Source organism: Chionomys nivalis, chromosome 9 (genome assembly GCF_950005125.1).
Source record: "Chionomys nivalis chromosome 9, mChiNiv1.1, whole genome shotgun sequence".
NCBI classification, from domain to species: Eukaryota; Metazoa; Chordata; class Mammalia; order Rodentia; family Cricetidae; genus Chionomys; species Chionomys nivalis.
In genome coordinates this window covers 21,714,621-21,734,597 of record NC_080094.1, presented here as the reverse complement: position 1 = coordinate 21,734,597, position 19,977 = coordinate 21,714,621, and the positions used below count along the sequence as shown (strand labels likewise).

Here is a 19,977-nt window from a genome sequence, read left to right as displayed (position 1 = left end):
GCAAACTGAAGCAGTCGCTGCTTCCAGGAAGCCCCAGTGTAAGTGAAGCAGGAGATTGGCTAGGTGTGAGGGGCGGGTCCAGCGCGACAGACAGGGGCTGGGCCGTTCTGAAGTCTCCTCTACCCCAAGGTTGTGTCTTCACGTCTTCACTCAGATCACACAGCCCTGAGTCGGGAGCACTTCTTAATTAGAAGTCAAACCTTCCCCAGGTTTGGTCGCAGGCGTGTGATCGTCAAGAAGGGGCAGAGAGGCAATAGCTTTTATTTCATCTATCTGGGCACGGTCGCCGTGACCGAGGATGAAGATGGGAGCAGTGCCTTCCTGGACCCTCACCCAACGCTGCTGCACAAGGGTGGATGTTTCGGGGTGAGCCAGGGGAAGGGCCTCACTTCCTGGGCTGGGGTTGTCAGGGCTTCTGCTCCAACCTCTTATCCAGGCCCTGCCTGCCTTGTCCTCGGTGCAAGTCACTGGCCCGCGTGCACCCTAGGACCCTCACCTGTGAAATGCAATGTGCAAAGCTGACCTCTTTACCCGATACTTAAGAACTCCCTGTTCTGCCCCACAGACACAGGGAGGACATAGACCGCACAGAGAGGCCTTGCCAGATCCCCCTTTCCTCTGGTCCGCTCAGACCTATCGCTTCTTTTCCGCAAACAGATAACTCGTGTAGTGGTGGGGTGGGGTGGGGGTGTGAGTGGGAGTAAGGAAGGGGCTGAAGCAGGCCGGGGCATGGTCTCACACTTGTCCTTGTCCCTGTTCACCCACCAGGAAATGGGCCTTCTGAGTACTGCAGTAAGGAGGGCCACAGTGGTCTGCATGGAGGAAACCGAGTTCCTGGTTGTCGACCGGGAGGATTTCCTCGCGAATAAGCTGGACGATGAAGTTCAGAAGGAAACTCACTATCGCTACAATTTTTTTAGGTAACCTCCCCTCATTCAGTATCTTTCCTCCTCCTCAGTGCTTGGCTCTGCCATTGGGTGGAAATATCCTGGTGTGGTTGTTGGCCCATTTTCTACCCAACTTCTCTATCTAGCCAAACACCTTCAGGTCTCAGCTCAGATATCCCTTCCTTGTGGAACAGTAAAACCCAAGAGAAGAGAACTTAGATTGAGCACTTGCTGGGCCAGGCAGGGTGCTTGTGCTTTGTACTCATTCCCGGTCTCATCTCTAGTCTCACATTCAATTCTGTGAGGTTGTTTGGATTATTTTCTGTTAAGTTTTTTTTTTTCTTTTGGTTTTTCGAGACAGGGTTTCTCTGTGGTTTTGGAGCCTGTCCTGGAACTAGCTCTTGTAGACCAGGCTGGTCTCGAACTCCCAGAGATCCGCCTGCCTCTGCCTGCCAAGTGCTGGGATTAAAGGCGTGCGCCACCATCGCCCGGCTGTTAAGTATATTTTTGACTGACAAGCCTCTCCACCAATGCAATAATCCCAACCAGACCAAATTAGACTGAATTAGAAGATGCCCAGGTTTAATGAATGCCAGCACTCCTGGGTGGCCCCTGGGAAAACACAGAGGGAGGAAAAGAAGAACCAGAATGACCACCGAAGAGGAAAAAGAGGAGACCACGTGTTCATTCTCTAGAGGACAGTTTAAATAGCCTGTGGGAGTGGCCTTGATCCTCCCTGGGGAGGGGTCACCGTTTGGCAGGCTTTCTTGGAGATAGAGTTTGGACTGAGGCAACTCTCAGGAGAGGGGGCTTGGAATGGAGTTTTCTGCCCAACATTCCAAAATGGATGCCAGGGGGGCTGGGGTGAAGTCCCCAACTAAACATTCCAGATTCTTTGTATAAAGGGGTGTCAGGGAGTTGAGGTGAAGCCCCTCAGCCAAACGTTTTCCTCAGTGTGTAGTTGAGAGTGTCAGGGCTCAGGTTGATGGCATGCCATCTCTGATTTAAAAGTAACAGGGTCTCAACATCCTATTTCACTGACGTACCCCATCTGTCATCACCCAGATAGACAGGGTGCCCCATCTACTGCTGCACCCTGTGTTGCTTAAATCCCTATCCATACTGTGACTTTTCATTGTGTACTAATTTTTTTATAGTTTGCATGCCATATCTGACAGTAGTGTGCTGACAGGGACCAGATTTAGCCACCATTGTGATCTTCCCGTTGTCATGGTGCTAAGCACACATGATGCTCATCAAATAAATGTTGCCTAAATGTACTGGATGGAGGGGTCTAGCCCCTGTGGCTGGGCCTGGGAGGTAGCATCACCGAGGGGATGGAGCCTGGAAAAGGCAGGAGGTCCTGAGAGGTGTGCAAACTGGGGAAATGGGTCTGACAGCCAACCTCCGCTCTTGGGCTTAGTAAAAGGAAAATTCCATGGACTAATTAAATTTAGCAGGGCTTATTTGAACTGAGCAAAGCAAAGCAAAAATAAACAACCTGAGACTCATATAGATCTCAGAACCAAAGCAAATTCTGAGCATTCCAAGTAGCAACATGATCAGATGCAATATGAGACACAGAACTGGGTTACTACAGCCCAGCTAGTAATATGTTATAGTAATATGTTATAGCTTAGCCGTCTGTGATTTAGCAGCTCACTGCACAGGAGTGCTTGTATCACTTTGTTCTGAGCCTAGGACATGGGCCCAGCCCAAATCCACAACCTCGGTTTCTAAGGTAACTCCGGGTAGGCTTCACATCTTGGGGTTTAGTTTCTTGCTTCACGAAAAGGAACAGTGAAAGCTTCTGCCCCAGACTCTAAGGGTGGGGTATGTGACAGAGGAGAGGGCCCAGGGCATGGTCCACACTAGGTGCTGTGCTCTTCTTGGCATGTTCCTCCTCTTCCTTCTTTCTAGATAACCCTCTGAGGTCAGGCTATGGACCCTACTCCCATGTAATGCTCAGAACTGAACTCATTGAACTCGGCATGTTTAATGCCTGAGACACCTTGAGTTAGCCAGCTCAGTCAACCTGAGTCTGTTGAGTTTGGAGCCCATCACATGTTAGAACCGAGGGAAGTCCATCATTGTTAGCAGCACTGTGAAGTCACCAGATAGAGAGAAGCAGCTTGTGTGACTCATGGGGACTGAGGCCCCGGAAGAGATGGCCACTTTGGAGTGAGCCTTTAAACAACTCCAAAAGGCTCTAGACATCTTTCCTCTCCCCCAGGCTCTGAGCTAAATGTTTGAAGCTCAGGGGCCAGAGGTTTGTATAAGCCCTGGGACCTAAGGTTAGGGCAGGACCCCTTGGCTGGGAACCAAATAGCCAATGTGCTGAAGTAAAGAACCATCTGAGCTGATGGTCCTTGCTATCGGGAGAGCTTGTGGGCTAGAGTTGTAGGGAGTAGCAGAAACGGAGTCAGAAAGAAGATTCTGGAGGGTGGAGCAGAGTGTGAGGAGCCAGACTCAGGGCTGTCTGGGGACAGGGAGGGGGCACTCAGTGGAAGAGGAGGCCTTGAGGAAATGCAGCATGCTGACCACAGACTGGGGTGAGGCGACATGCACTGAGGTGAAATCTTCCACCCCAGGCATTCTCTTGAGAGTCCAAGAACAAGGCCCCTTTCTGGACTGTTCTAATATTGGGTGCTAAGTTCTGATTAGGCTTCCCTCTCCCCGACCCCCAGGAAGTTGGATCTGTTCCAGTCCTGGTCTGATGAGAAACTCTGGCAGCTGGTGGCCTTGGGGAGGATAGAGAAGTTTTCCCATGGACAGCTGGTGTCAAAAAACTTCGTGGATTCGTCATTTATCATATTTATTTGCAAGGTGAGAGTCTGAGCAGGGAGCAAAGCTGAGAAGAGCAGGGGCCAACTTAAAGCCCATCCTCTGCCCGGGAAGACATGGTTTGGGCCGGATCTACAATGCATGCAGCTCAGGTCCTTGTCTAACCATGCTCTAGCTTAAGGTCTACTGCCAAGCATGGCATGCTTGCCTCAGAGAGTTGCTGTGAACTTCGGGGTGCACAGCTGTTGTGGATAGGGATGGGAATGCACTGGTAATGTGGAAACTGTGTGTAGGACCTAACTCTCTGAGGGCTGCCTCTCTCGACATACATGCCTCTATTCAGATTTATAAGTTAGGCACAGTAAGAGATTTAAGTTATCATAAAATAGAACTATTATGTACTGAAATACCCTACCCTCACCCCTTTTGTGATGATGTAAGATGAAATATAAAAAAACAACTTTTAGCCTTTCTTTAGTGCAGCGCACAATGCCTGTCTGCACAGTTCGTGAGCTTCAGGCAAGGGGCTGGAGATTAAAATACACAAAGACTCACACAGACAGAAAGACAGGGACACGGACCTCTAGTCACTGGTAAGAAGCCCTCTTCAATAACACCACGGAGGCTTTCTATATACCCAACAGGTGGGCCAACAGGTGAAAACCTTATCCTCTGATCTTCAAGGCCAAGGCAACCCGTGCTCGTGAAGCAGAGCTGGTAAACAGCTTTGACACAGCTTTTAGTAACTCAAATCAGAAGGGAAGGAAAGATCGCTAGCAGGGAAGAGCAGCTGGAGGCCAGGACTCCAAATGGTCCCAACACTATAGCATATTTATATCACAAAACCATAGATTTTGTGTTTTGGGTCACTGTTAAGTAAAATAAAGTTACTTGATCATAGTACCTGACACTACAGCAGTTGAGCTGATAATGGAGAGCTATCAAACACCTCTCAGGTAGTAGCATATACAGTGTGGATACATTGGTCATGGCTCATGTTTTGAGCTGATAATGGAGAGCTATCAAACACCTCACAGGTAGTAGCATATACAGCGTGGATACATTGGTTATGGCTCATGTTCTAGGCAGGATGGAGTAGGCTGGCAAGAAATATACCCACACTACTCAGAAGGGCACGCAGCTTCAGACTCACAATCTGTGTATTTCTGAGGCTCTCCATTTGATGCTCTTACTCTGGAAGGCTATGAATGACTATAACCACAGCTAAGCTCTTGTTCATGGTGCACATGCTGTGTTTCATTTTGTCTCACAGTCACCTCCCAAAGGTTGGTAGGGTCCTCATTCTCATTTAACAGAAGAGTAAACTGAGGCACTGGGCTATGAAATGTTTGTTCACGGTCACAGAGTTGTGGCGGGGCCAAGGTTCACTTCTGGTCTGTCTGACTCCAGAGCCTTTCTCCAGAACTGGGGTTGGAGTTGACCTGCCAGTTCCTCACACTGTAAGTCACCAAAGAGATTTGGTGCAGTTTTGCCAAGGTGAGGTTGGTCCAGGATGTGAATGGATACAAAGATGGAGAAGACTCGTTTTCTCCGTCTGTCTCCTCCACTGGATCTGGAGCATAGTCAAAGTCGCCAGCACCAAGTGCCAAGGGATAGGTATATGGGAGTGATCTCCAAGGACTAGGGAAGGGGAAGCTGCAAGGCTGCAGGCTTTGAAGAAGCCTCCTGAAGGAGGTGAGAGAAAGGTGAACTTCAAGTATTGAACCCATGGATCAAAGAAACGCACAGGATCGACATGCACCAGAGCTGGCTTGCATGGGCTGGCCTGAGCTGAGTGTCACATTTTTGGGCATTTTATGAGTTTACACATACTTATTTTTTATTTAATTGATAACTTTATCAATAATAACAACATTTATAGACATCCTAGTGTAAGCACATAGGACACGCAGGATAACAGCTGAGCTCTTTTGGATTCACACAGCTCCTGCAAAAGCTCCAGAAACCTTTAGTCAAAAGCAGAGCCCCAACCTGGTCTGGTTCCTGTTGTGGAACTGCAGCACGCTGGCTCTTTGTGTCCAAGCCCTGATTCTCCTGGTGAAGATACTAACAGGGAGCATCAGTGTGCTTCAGTCCCACAACATGGAACAAATGCATTTGTCCTTACGCAGGAGGAAACAAACGGATGGTATCACTGCAGAATGGGGGAGCAAGGGCATGGCTCATCTGTGGGAGGAACGCTCACTGCAGCCTGTCTTGCAGAGACTTTGGAACAGTAAATAACCTTGGTGATTATACAGTAAAAGGTCATCTCGATGGAAAAAAGAAAATCAAGATGGGGCCGGGAGTGGTGGCGCACACCTTTAATGCCAGTACTCAAGCGGCAGAAGCAGGCGGATCTCTGTGAGTTCGAGGCCAGCCTGGTCTACAAAGTGACTTCCAGGACAGCCAGGGCTGTTCCGCAGAGAAACCTTGTTTCAAAATACAAATAACAAATAAATAAGTAATGAATACATAAATGAACCTGCTGCTTTCAGACACTAAGAGAAGGACGGAACAGGCAGGTGGGATGAACCAGTGAATTCCTGAGCAGATGACTTGAAAGGTCTTTTCATGATGACCTCTGTGCCTAAATCTAAAATGGCTAATGCCTTCAGTGACCCAGGGCCAGCGATAAATACAAAAATGACCATAGGGCCAGCGAGAAGGCTTAGTGAGTAAAGGAACTCGCTACTAAGCCTGAGGACCGGAGTTCAATCCTTGAATTCACATGGTGGAAGGAGAGAGCCGACCCGCAAAGCTGTCCTCCGACCTCCACATTCTCGCTGTGGCTAGTACCCCTCTGTTGTCTGAGTCATCACGGAACGCACACCACTGACGAGCAAGTGTGCAAGCTACCAGAAATCTCAACTTACTGAACGCCATCCATGTGAGGGTAAGAGTGGGCGGACAAGAGATGGCCTAGGAGATTTTGATGAAACTCGCTGGGGAAATACTGCCTTCAGCTTCCTTTGTCAAATCCTGGCTGGTCTGTGAGACAGCGCCATCAAAGGTGACTGAGAACCGGAGGACCGTGTGGGATTTCTAGAGTGTGCGTGTTTTGTTTTGTACAAGTGGTCTCGACCCCCCTACCTCTGTCGTGCTGAGAACTGAACCCAGGACCCTTCACAGAGTAGGCAAGGAATTTATCATTGAGATACATCGCCACCCCCTTTAAAAGGTTAGTTTGCATTAATTGTACATTTTCTACACCCACCATTGTTTTATTCTGGAGACAGGGTCTCCCTATGTAGCCCAAGGTGGCCTTGAACTCTTCATCCTCCTGTCCCTACCCCTGCAGTGCTGGGGGTACATGTGACCCACACCTGGCCTGAAGGTAACATTTATGTACGTGAACATGTATTTTTCCTGTTGCTAGTCTTAGCAGCACCACTAGGGGGAGTATTGTTCTTCAAGGGCCAGGCCCAGTGAGAGAGAATTAGGACCAACTAACCTGGAGCAAAAAGGGATTTATAGCGGGCTGGTAAGTAGGTAGAGGATTTGTGGAGCGATGGAGGGTGTGAAAACCTGCAGAAGCAGATCCTGAGCTGCAAATGCCTGACACACAGGGTAAAGAGGAAGCCGCTCCCACAGCCAGTGTAGAAGTAATAGGGTAGATACCTGGCACCTCCCCAAATCAGCCTTGTTAAGTGCACTCACCAAAAGGGACCCAAAGAACCCCAGGACCTTTGCTGCAAGGAGCTGGGATAGAAGCGACTGGCTTCCAGTCTCTACACATTCAAAGGGACTGGATTAACGGTTCTGTCCCCTGCCTCAGGCTCCGGAGCACTGAGATTACAGACCCTTGCATCAGTGCCGCCGCAGCCAGCTGGGGCGTCTTTTTTTCTATTTTCATCTCCATTTTTTCATCTGTAAAATAGGACCACTGAATTCATAAAGTCTTGTCATAAGAATTAGTTTAATGGTGAGGCGGTGGTGGCGCACGCCTTTAATCCCAGCTTTCTGGAAGGCAGAGGCAGGTGGATCTCTGTGAGTTCGAGACCAGCCTGATCTACAGAGTGAGTTCCAGAACAGGCTTCAAAAGCTACAGAGAAAGAAACCCTGTCTTGAAAAACAAAAACAAGAACAAACAAACAAACAAAAACTCCCAAAAGGAAAAAAGAATTAGTTTAATAATCAAAATCTTTTTTTAAAAAAGAAGGTGGACTAGAGTGATGCTTAAGCAGTTAAGAACATATTGCTCTTGTAAAGGACCTGTGTGGGGTTCCCAGTGCCCATGTAGGGTGGCTCACAGTCACCTGTAATTCCAGCTCCAGGGGATCTGACACTCTCTTGGCCTTAGTCAGCAACTGCATTCATACGTGCGTGTGTGCGCGTGCGCGTGCGCACACACACACACACACCTCTACATGTGCGTGTGTGTGCAATTAAAAATAGTAAGAAAAGCTGGGCGGTGGTGGCGCACGCCTTTAATCCCAGCACTCGGGAGGCAGAGGCAGGCGGATCTCTGGGAGTTCGAGGCCAGCCAGGTCTACAGAGCTAGTTCCAGGACAGGCTCCAAAACCACAGAGAAACCCTGTCTCGAAAAACCAAAAATAAAAATAAAAATAAAAATAGTAAGATACATCTTTAAAAAGTAACTTTGAAGCGCCTGGGTCCTGTGTTAATGCTCACCCACCAATCCAGGGCTTCTAACAGCGGTGCCGCTCAGCCAGCATCCACACCCGGGAGCTCATGAGAAACACAACGTCTGCCAGGCACAGTGGCAGCTTCACATAATCCCACCACTGGGAGGGAGACCAGGAGTTCAGGGTCGTCCTTGGCTATCTAGGGAGTTTGAGGTCAGCGTGGGCTAGGAGACACTGCTACAAAAACCAAACAAACGCAGAAAACAGCAAAACAGGGTGTTACCCGGGTGCAGTGCTGTGTGCCTGTGTTCTTGCAATCCAAGTACTTGGGATACTGAGATAAGAGGATTGCTTCAAAACCGAGGCCAGCCTGGGCTACACAGAGTTTCAGCCTCCTTGTGTTGGACAGTCTACGGGTCTTGACAAGTATTTGGTGACCTGTATCCAACCTACCGCCATATACAATAATTGTGCTCCTAAGACCACCCTATCCCACCTCTGTCTCCGCCACCCCCAGCCAGGAATCTTAGGTCTGTTTTTATTGTCCCTATAGCTTTATCTTTTCTAGAATGCCACAGGTTGGGATCCTAGAGTATGTTACCTATCAGATTGACTTTTACTTAGAAGTTTGCATTTAAGAAAATTTTATCTCTTGAATTGATTTCTTTTTAGTGTTGAATAATATTTCATTGTCGGCCGGGCGGTGGTGGCGCACGCCTTTAATCCCAGCACTCGGGAGGCAAAGACAGGCGGATCTCTGTGAGTTCGTGGTCAGCCTGGTCTACAAGAGCTAGTTCCAGGACAGGAACCAAAAGCTATGGAGAAACCCAGTCTCGAAAAATCAAAAAAAAAAAAAAAATTCATTGTCAAGATGCACCATAGTTATTTCTCCATATATATTTATATAAAATATATGAAAATTTTCAAGCCCCCTGCACCCCCTGAGCTATTAAATCCAAAAGTCCAGGAAGGAGGGCTGGTAGTTCACAAAGCTTGAGTTTCTGAAGCACACTAAATTACTTTTTTAAAAGGGAAACTGGCCGGGCGGTGGTGGCGCACGCCTTTAATCCCAGCACTCAGGAGGCAGAGGCAGGCGGATCTCTGTGAGTTCAAGGCCAGCCTGGTCTACAAGAGCTAGTTCCAGGACAGGCTCCAAAGCCACAGAGAAACTCTGTCTCGAAAAAAAAAAAAATAAAATAAAAGGGAAACTGCTCTCTCTCTAAAGATTTGTTCACCACACAACCTGCATGGGAGTTAAATGCCACAGGTGACCCCCCAGGGGAAATAACACAAAGGTCAGAGTGTAGCCACCAGCAGGGTACCCTGGGCCAGCAGTGGAGTTCAGCTTGTTCCTTACGGTGTTCCACTAAAATCTAGCCTTTAACGTGAAGGTTTATGTATCAATTCTCATCTGTGGCTTCTTCGAGAATTCAGAACAGGCACCCGCACACCAGATCCTGTGTGTCCTCTCGCAGGAACTGAACCGCCTCTGCTTTTTTCTGACTTTAATTTGCTATGTAGCTGGCTCTTCGCCTGTTCAGACTTCCTCAGCACCCAGACTCCTGTACTTCCTGCCACAAGATGATGGAGTCAGCCGTCAGCCGCTGATTTCCTGTAAGCGAGGTTCGGGAATAGGATTCCCGCTGGTATCTCAAACGCAATTAATGCCCACAATCAATCCCTTCTGGGCCACTTGGCACACATGGCTGGACCTCTCTCTGCAAGTATCAGAGGCAATAAAGGTTTCTGAGAGACTCTTCTGAGAGGAACCACTGCTTCTCTCTCGTCTGCGGTTCTTGGGTGAGACGTATATGGTGAATGAATGTTGGACAGGGCCTGGCACACAAGGAATTACTAGATGTCAGTCCCCTTACCAATAGCAGCCTGTCTTTAAGTTCACCCCTGCTGTATTTCTTAGACTTCCTATTAAGAAGCAGAAGATTTCTATAAGATAGGAAATAAAAAGAACATAAGGTTTTTTTTTTTTGGTGCTGGGATTCAAGCCTGGGACCCCACATATGTTAGGATTGCTTTGTTCTTGTTTCTTCTCAAGGCAAGGGGTCTTTGTGTATCCCATGCTGACCTCAAACTTGAAATCCTCCTGCCTCAGTCTTTTTGTGCTGAGACTACAGCCTGCGCTACCATTCTTGGCCTGGAGACCCATATCTTAATCTAAACTCTCAGAGCAGCAAGGCAGGAGAAGGGGATACTGGGAATTAAAGACTGGCTTCTAAAGTTCTCACTCTGACCACTACAAGCCCCCTTTCTAGGAAACTGATCCAAGCAAATCAGGAGGTTGTGTCCAATCCAAAACTGAAGAAGTCCCATCCCTGTGCCTGTCCAGGGAGCTGCTTCAGTGACCTCTGTAAGAATTAGAAGACACGTCAGGTGGTGATAGCACATGCATTTAATCCCAGCACTAGGAAGACACGGGTGGATGGATCTTCGTGAGTTCGAGGTCAGCCTGCTCTACAGAGCAAGTTCTGGGATAGCCAGGACTACACAGAGAAACCCTGTCTCAAAAAACAAAAACAAAGAGAACTGAAGATGTATGTTAGTTGCTTGCTGTGCAGAGCATCAACAATCAACAAACGGCTTACATTGTCACTATTTCTCAGTCATCTAGGAGTAGGTTGAGAATAGAGAAGGAAGGACAGTAGCTCCCCTAGTTCAATCCAGCATTTTCTGCTGACTGTTAGTTACCTGGATCTGAGTCATCCCCACTCCCAGAACAGAGGACCTGGGAAAGGTGAAGGCTTTTGGGTTAGTTTAAAGTGGGGCTTTGCGCCGGGCGGTGGTGGTGCACGCCTTTAATCCCAGCACTCAGGAGGCAGAGGCAGGTGGATCTCTGTGAGTTCGAGACCAGCCTGGTCTACCTAGTTCCAGGCAGGCTCCAAAACCACAGAGAAACCCTGTCTCGAAAAACCAAAAAAAAAAAAAAAAAAAAAAAATAGAAAATGTTTTCTGGGGCCTGGAGAGATGGCTCTGTGGTTCAGAGCACTGACTGCATATGTTGAGGAAAGACATATGTTGGGCTCCCTGGTCAGGAAGTTGATATAGAAACAAACACTTTGCATTGGTATGGATCTTGGTCTATTGATATAAATTTAAGGTCAATTTTGTTATACTGTGTGTTATGTATTTCTGCTCTTGTTTAAGGTATCATGTTTGTGCAGCTCATTAAAAAATGTATAATTAAGGATTACAGCTTGATAGTCATTTATAATCGTCAAACTTGTAGTCATGTTAGGTTTCCTAGATATACAGAGATATATTTCAGTTTAGATAATCTTCAACACTTCAAAGACCTACAGAATATGGCATTTAAAATGTTTTAAGAACTTAGACAGCCGGGCGGTGGTGGTGCACGCCTTTAATCCCAGCACTCGGGAGGCAGAAGCGGACGGATCTCTGTGAGTTCGAGACCAGCCTGGTCTACAAGAGCTAGTTCCAGGATAGGCTCCAAAACCACAGAGAAACCCTGTCTCGAAAAAAACAAAAAAAAAAAAAAAAAAAGAACTTAGACAATTTGTCAACAATGAGGCAAGTCAGCTTTGGGCAGCACCGATCTGCTTCAAGAGGCTGATGGACACTGAAGAAACTCGTTATGGAATTTGTCTTCAAGGTGACAAGGCTAAGCCGGGCGATGGTGGCGCATGCCTTTAATCCCAGCACTTGGGAGGCAGAGGCAGGCGGATCTCGGTGAGTTCGAGACCAGCCTGGTCTACAGAGCTAGTTCCAGGACAGGCTCCAAAGCCACAGAGAAACCCTGTCTCGAAAAACCGAAAAAACAAAAAAAAAAAAACAAAAACAAAAAAAAACAAGGTGACAAGGCTAGCCATTTGGGCAAGAAATTGCTCTTGACTGGACTGCTTGATGGTATGTTATATAAATTGGACATGCAGGACCCATAGAAAAGTGACTGCTGTATTTGCCTAAAGAAGGTGAGACAGTCCTTTTGGGTTCTGCTTCATGAAAGAGTCTGTTAGACATTCTGCAGGACACAGAAGAAAGTGACTGACAAACTGCCAATATAGGCAAAACAACCTTTCAAATTTCCTGCTTCATAGCCGGGTGGTGGTGGCGCACGCCTTTAATCCCAGCACTTGGGAGGCAGAGGCAGGCGGATCTCTGTGAGTTTGAGGCCAGCCTGGTCTACAAGAGCTAGTTCCAGGACAGGCACCAAAGCTACAGAGAAACCCTGTCTCGAAAAAAAAAAATTTCCTGCTTCATGGAAAAGTCTTCTGGAAACTATGGGCTTGTAGGCTAAAGATGGGTGCTCCAACATTACAGAAGAACTTTGGGCGACTGTCCCAGGCACCCAAACTCTGTCAATTCTAGAGTTTTGGAAGTTGCTTACAATGCATTTCCTGTTTACTTGGATAATATTGTATCCTTCTAGGGTTTTTGATGGAGTTGAAGACAGATAGTTATAGTTTTCCTTAGTTATGATAAAAGATAAATTAGATATGAAACTTTAAACTTAAAATATTGTAACTAATTCTTGCTTGATATGTTTTGTTATATGTAATTTTACTATGTTAAGGTTGAAACCTTTCTTTTTATTTAGATGGAAAAAGGGAGATGATGTGGGATTCCCCTGTATGCTGTTAATATGTTTTATTATCATTGGTTAATAAAGGAACTGCTTTGGCCTATGACAGGGCAGAATAAAGCCAGGTGGGGAATTTGAACAGAGATAGAGAGAGTAGACAGAGTCAGAGAGATGCCATGTGGCTATAGAACCTGACCAGTAGGTCACAGCCTTGTGGTGCTACACAGATTAATAGAAATAGGTTAATTTAAGATGTAAGAGCTAGCCGGGCGGTGGTGGCGCACGCCTTTAATCCCAGCACTCGGGAGGCAGAGGCAGGCGGATCTCTGTGAGTTCGAGATCAGCCTGGTCTACAAGAGCTAGTTCCAGGACAGGCTCCAAAACCACAGAGAAACCCTGTCTCAAAAAAAAAAAAAAAAAAAAAAAAAAGATGTAAGAGCTAGTTAGAAATATACCTGAGCCATCGGCCAAATAGTATTGTAATTAATATAGTGTTTGTGTGATTATTTGGGTCTGGCTGGCTGGGAAACACAAGCACAGTCTCCGTTTATAGGGACTGTAATGAATCAGCTCTAAGCTAACTGAGGGACCCGTCTTGTAAAAATAAGGTAGAGAATGACTGAGGAAGACACCTGACATCGTCTGGTCTCCACATGCCTGAGCATGTGTGTGCATACACAAACATGTACACACATACAAATAATTAGCATAGAATCATATTCTAAGCAATAACATAGGATTATATTTTTGGGCTGATGTCTAACTGGGGTTTCTTTTTGTTGGTTGGTCTTTTGAGACAAACTCTCACTGTGTAGCCCTGGATGGCCTGGAATTTGCAATATAGATGAGGCTGGCCTTGAACTCAGAGATCCGACTGCCTCTGCCTCCTAACTGCCTGGATTAAGGATGTACCACTACCCCTTATCCTCTTCTTCTTTTGTCTTTTGCTAGAGTTACCTGAGAGGTGAACATTATCCTTGGGAACCTAGGTGATTTGTTTTTGTTTGTTTGTTTGTTTAGTTTTTTCAAGACAGGGTTTCTTTGTGTAGCTTTTGGCTGTCCTGGAACTCACTCTGTGGACCAGGCTGGCCTTGAACTCACAGAGATCTGTCTGCCTCTGCCTCCCAAGTGCTAGAATTAAAGGCATGTACCACCACCTGGCCTTTTTCGCTTTTTTTTAAGAAAAGAGTTTTTTGTTTTGTTTTGTTTTAATGTGTATGGGTGTATTGCCTGCATGTATATAAGTTCACCGTGTGTGTGCCTGGTGTCTGCAGAGGCCAGAAGAGGGCATTAGATCCCTGGGGACTGGAGTTATAGCTGGTTATGAACTGCTGTGTTTGTGCTGGAGACTGAGCCTGGCTAGTCCGGAAGAGCAGCCAGTGCTCTTAACCACTGAGTCATCTCTCCAGCTTCACAGGTGATCATTTCAAAGACCAGAAATTAGCTACAGAATAATTATAAAAGTCACTGGGCAGTGGTGGTGCACACCTTTAACCCCTGCACTCTGGAGGCAGAGGCAGGCAGATCTCTGAATTTGAGGCCAGCCTGGTCTACAGAGTGAGTTCCAGGGTGGCCAGGGCTACACAGAGAAACCCTGTCTTAAAAAGCTAAAGTGTGTGTGTGTGACTGTCAGTATCAGCAGGATGTGTAGCCTGCAGTGAACAGTACCACTGGCTGTGTCATTACATCCTCAGCGATGACTTTGGTCAGTGTCAATACTGTGTGTACTTTCTATGCTTCTTTAGGTGCTTGAATTTGCTACAAGACAATAACATTTTTATTAAGGAAAACACATGGAACGATATACATTGAGCAAATAAAACAAAATGGAATTAAGTCAGGTGAATATAAAGCTTCCTTTCAAAGCCTGGCCTGCCTGGAGCATCCAGGTTTAACCCTTGGCTTTTATCTCTTGATGTGTCCAGGGCAGCTGTGAGATCCTGCGGATGATAGACCTGGGAGCCTCCAGTACCTATTATAAGTGGGTCTGGCAGCAGCTGGATCTGTTGGACTACAAACCTCTGGGAGTTCACCGTGAGGGTAAGTTACATGGCCACATCTGTTGATGGCATAGCTGGCAGGGGAGAGGTGTGTCCTCTGGGCTCTGTCCTGGTTCCAGTCCCCACTCCGTAGACTCATGGGTATCTGAGCTCAAAGGGGTGAACAGGAGATCTGCTTTGACCCTCCTCTTCTACCAGCTCTAAGAGCCTGATTGTTGGCCCTGCCTGCTGGGTCCTCCCTCCCTCTCTGGATTCTTCCATGTAAGCAGTACTTATGCCTCATGCCCCCCCACACCCGTCTTTCCCCAGTTCTCTTCTGCTTTTCACATCTTAGATGACGCATCCTTATTCAGAGTGCTGAAGTTATTAGACTTCTCGTGCTGAAGCAGCATCTTCCACCTCAGCCCTCATTACATCCCATTTACATCTGCGGTATTTCTCTTGTGTCGTGTCTGTTCCACTGCCATCACTGAATCTGAAATGGTTATTAAATGGCTGCCTCCCTAGAATTTAAACTCTAGGATCCCAGGGCCCATGGCCATCCCAGGCATCTTATGTATATTCAGAGTGACACCCAGGGTCAACACTCATATTTTAGCTACTGTGAATGGTTTTGAGTATATCCTGAGTTGTGACTGTACCTGTGATATATATATGTGTGTGTGTGTGTGTGTGTGTGTGTGTGTGTATACATATATATATGGCACGGATAGTTGCTATCATTCATTGAATTCTGCATATACTCAGTCATTTGTTTATACAGAAGTGTAATTCCTAACTGATGTATTAGTCAAGCCTTTCTAGAGTAACAGAACTTAAAGAATTAATAGTGCTCTCTATATATAGAAAGGGGCTTTATTAGAATGGCTTATAGGCTGGGGTTCAACTAGTCCAGCAATGACAACCTGTGAGTGGATGGTAGCTGTGAACAGCCCACAGGCTGGATGCCTTGGCCGTTCTTCAGGAGACGCTAGAATCCTGAAGAAGTGGGCTCCAGTGCCAGAGAAGGAATGGACTAGCTAGCAAGATGGAAACAAGCAGGGAAACAGCAAAAGCTTCCTTTCTCAGTGTCCCTATATAGGCTTCCAGCGGAAGGCGTGGCCAGGTTAGAGGTGCTACCTAGCCCAGATCCAGATTAAAGGTGCATCTTTCTACCTCAAAGATCCAGATTAGAAGTAGCTCTTCCCACTTCAAATTAAGCAAAATTCCCTCAGAGGTGTGCTCTCCATTCTTAGGCTTTAGTTAATTCCAGATGCAGTCAGGTTGACAACCAAGACTAGCCCTCACTGCAGATTTTCAATAAGATACAATTATATCTCCATTTTACAGATACAGAAACTGAGGTTCAGGGAGCTGAAACTTCTGTATAAGGTCATACAGATACTAAGTAATGGAGGGCTGGAGAGGGCAGGTCCGCACATTGAAAGAAAAGCAAACGCTTTCATATTAGCCAAAGGCTCCAGGCACGCCCAGTCTCCAGTTCTTGGTATTAAACACAACCAGTGTGAGATAAAAACTTCTAGAACCTGCCTGAGGTGACAACTTCCTGACTTTGGGTAGTGTTTCTGTTCACAGGAGGCTGTATATGTGTGTGCACGCGAGAGCATGTAAGAGAGAGAGAGAGAGAGAGAGAGAGAATGTGTGTGTGAGTTTGTGTGTGTGTGTTATACATTTGGGTAAAGAGACCCAGCCCTCAACAGACAGCCACAGTGGCCCAGGGGTTACATGTTTACTAAATACCAGCACTGACTTCCTCCCAACAATCCTTTGAGATTATAATCCAGCCTCTCCAAGATCACTTTGTGGATGTGGCCAGTTGTTCTGATATTAGAACTGAAACCAACATTGGTGGCTGGGCAGGGGAAAAGGTGTGTGTGGGGGTGGGGTGGGGGTGTGACAAAGATAACTTTGGAGCTTGACAGAGCCATGTTTACCCCACATAGTAGGTGGCGTTGGTTAATACTTAAATCATTTGATCTGGCTTCTCCATCACTTTTCCAGACAGTATCACCGTTAAATGTAGTCAGAGGCTGCGTGTTCATTCCCAGACCCAAATAATCACACAGAAACTATATTAATTACTACACTGCTTGGCCTATTAGCTCAGGCTTCTTAACTAACTCTTACATCTTAAATTAACCTACTTCTATTAATCAGTATATAGCCACAAGGCTGTGGCCTACCTACAGTAAGGTTCCGGTGTGCCTTCCTCCTTTGCCAGTTACATGGCATCTCTCTGACTCCGCCATGCTCTCTCTCTATATATATATATCTCTTCTAACCTGACTATATTCTGCTCTGCTATAGGCAGAAGCAGCTTCTTTATGAATCAATGGTAATAAAACATATTCACAGCATACGGAGTGGAATCCCACATCAGTTAAGAGTCTAGGCTCATGCAAGGTGGTGACGGTGCACATCTTTAATTCCAGCCCTCGGGAGGTAGAGGCAGGTGAATCTCTGAATTTGAGGTCAGCTTGGTCTACAGAATGAGTTCCAGGAAAGCCAGGGCTACATAGAGAAACCCTGCCTTGAAAAAAAAAAAAAAAGAGCCTAGGCTTAGACACTGGACAAATGACTTTGTACATCAGTGTCCTCGGGTCCTGTAAAATGTAAATTATGTTCCCTATATCATAGACTCATTTGGATGTTAAACAAATGAACATACAAAACTCATAAACCACCCCCTGGGTGCATGAATTTATGGTAGACACTTGTCACCATTACTGCAAGATGACAGGCAGGCTGAAAGGAATGTCAATTCTCATCAGCCATCCCCCAACACCAGTCCCCTAGGTATAAGGTTGTACTGCACAAGTTTGGATATGCTGTGATTCTATCGTGGGCCAGTTCAAAATATTTTTAAGTTTCTCTTTTGATTTTTTCTTTGACCCACCGACTATTAATCAGGGTGTTATTTGGTTTCCAAGATTTGGGGACCATCCAGCTATCTTTCTCTTTATTATTTCTGTGATAAAACATTCGGGACAGTTTGGATCCTCTTGAATGTGTTGAACGTTGTTTTATGGCTCAGAAAGCAATCTATCTTGGTAAATGCTCCATTTGCATTTGAAAAGAATATGCTGTCATCGGCAGCTGCGTGCTGTGAATGTAAGTCAGCCGGGCTGGTGATGGGGAGGAGGGGTCCGTGTCCTTCCTCGTTTTCCTCATCTGCTCTATTAGCTGTTAGTACAGAGCTGAGAAAATCTCCACCTACTGTTTTCTCTCTCCCCCTACTTTGTCCTCCTTCCCCTCCCCCCTCTGTATCTGAGGCTGACTTTGACCCATAGAACCACATGGCTGAATTCTTCAAGACAAGAAAGCTTGGCTTTGAGGTGTCGAGATTGAGCCCCAGACTACAAGGCCGGGCACTCTACCACGTGCTACATTCTTGACCTAAGATGAACTTCTTTGTCTCTGGTAGTATTCTTTACTCTAAAATCTACCTTTTTTCTGATGCTCCTTTTGATTTAATTTAGCTTCCTTTGATTGCTATTAGTTTGATATTTCTCTTCCTATCATTTTGTGTTTGGTTGTGTGTGTTTTTTTTTGTATCTTTTATTTAAAATGGCTTTTTCTGTTTTTGTGGCACTGGGGATCAAACCTAGGGTCTTATGCATGCCAGGGAAACGCTATACCATTCATCTATAGCCACGCTCACAAAAATGAGTTTATTTAGAAAGTTTTAAACATTTTTGTTTATTTTTTTTTTTTACTTTTTATTTATTTATTTTTTTTTTTTTGGTTTTTCAAGACAGGGTTTCTCTGTGGTTTTTGGAGCCTGTCCTGGAACGAGCTCTTGTAGACCAGGCTGGTCTCGAACTCACAGAGATCCGCCTGCCTCTGCCTCCCAAGTGCTGGGATTAAAGGCGTGCGCCACCACCGCCCGGCTGTTTATTTTTTTTTTTAGGTTAGAAGGGTGCGTACTTGGATTAGACTAACTGGCTACCAGACCCTGGGGGCCCTCCCGTTTCTACACCTCTAATGCTAAGATTATACATGCTGTCACATGTACGTGTGTATGTTTGTGACTGTGAGAGCATGTACACATGCCATGGTGCACATATGGAACTCAGAGGTCAACTGCAGATGTTGGCTCTTGCCTTCCTCCTTGTTTGATGAGGATCTCGTTTGCCAGGAAGTATGCCAGACTAGCGGTCCCCTGATTGGTTTCTAGTTCCATTTGTTTGGAATATGCTTTTCTATCCTTTCATGCTATGGTGGCCTCTATCCTTGATGGTGAGGTGCATTGTTGAAGGCAACTTATAGATGCCATTTATCTGTCTGTCTGTCCGTCTATCTGTTTTTCAAGATAGGGTTTCTCTATGTAGAACTGTTTGTCCTGGAACTCACTTTGTAGACCGGGCTAGCCTTGAACTCACAGAGATCTGCCTGCCTCTGCTTCCCAAGTGCTAGCCAGGATTAAATGTGTGAGCCACCACCATTAGGCAATGCAGTTTATTTTTTTAAGCCAATCTACTACTCTGTGCCTTTTGATGGAAGAATTGATATCATTAAGCTTCAGAGTTATTATTGAAAGTTGTGTATTAACTCCTGTGTTTGTGTTGATTTTATAGCGTTTGGTGTTTTCCTATTCCTTTTGTGCTTACTGTTCTAGTCTGGTTTATTCTTCCCTGTGGCCCCTGGATGTGTTTACCCTTATTTTTTTTTAAAGATTTATTTGCTGGGCGGTGGTGGCATACAACTTTAATCCTAGCACTTGAAAAGCATAGGCAGGTGGATCTCTGTGGGTTCAAGACCAGCCTGGTCTACAGAGAGAGTTCTGGGACAGCCAATGCTGTTAAATGGAAAAAGCTTGTCTTGAAATTTTTTTTTATTACTTTACATGTATGTATGTGTTCTGTATGTGCACCCTGGGATCCCCTGGAACTAGGGTTGCAGACAGTTGTGAGCCATCAATGTGGGTGCTGGGTGTCTAATCCAGTCCTCTGAGTAACACCTGCTCTTAACTGCGAGCCACCTTTTTTTTAAAAAAAATATTTTTTATGGTTTATTTAACTTTATTTTATGTGTATTGGTATGAAGGTATCAGATCCCCTGCAACTGGATCTTCAGACAGTTGTGAGCTGCCATGTGGGTGCTGGGAATTGAACCCGGGTCCTCTGGAAGAGCACTGAGCCACCTCTTTAGCCCCGTGTTTA

At 46.1% G+C, this 19,977-nt stretch overlaps 1 protein-coding gene across 1 annotated transcript in view; it reads left to right on the top strand.

Moving 5' to 3' along the window:
- Positions 1-19,977, top strand: part of Cnbd2 (cyclic nucleotide binding domain containing 2) — a 69,065-nt gene that overhangs the window by 30,798 nt on the left and 18,290 nt on the right. The window contains exons 5-8 of the mRNA XM_057781102.1: positions 210-366; positions 769-920; positions 3,575-3,713; positions 14,741-14,855. Coding sequence (XP_057637085.1) covers positions 210-366; positions 769-920; positions 3,575-3,713; positions 14,741-14,855 — 563 coding nt within the window. The remainder of the gene's footprint in view (positions 1-209; positions 367-768; positions 921-3,574; positions 3,714-14,740; positions 14,856-19,977) is intronic.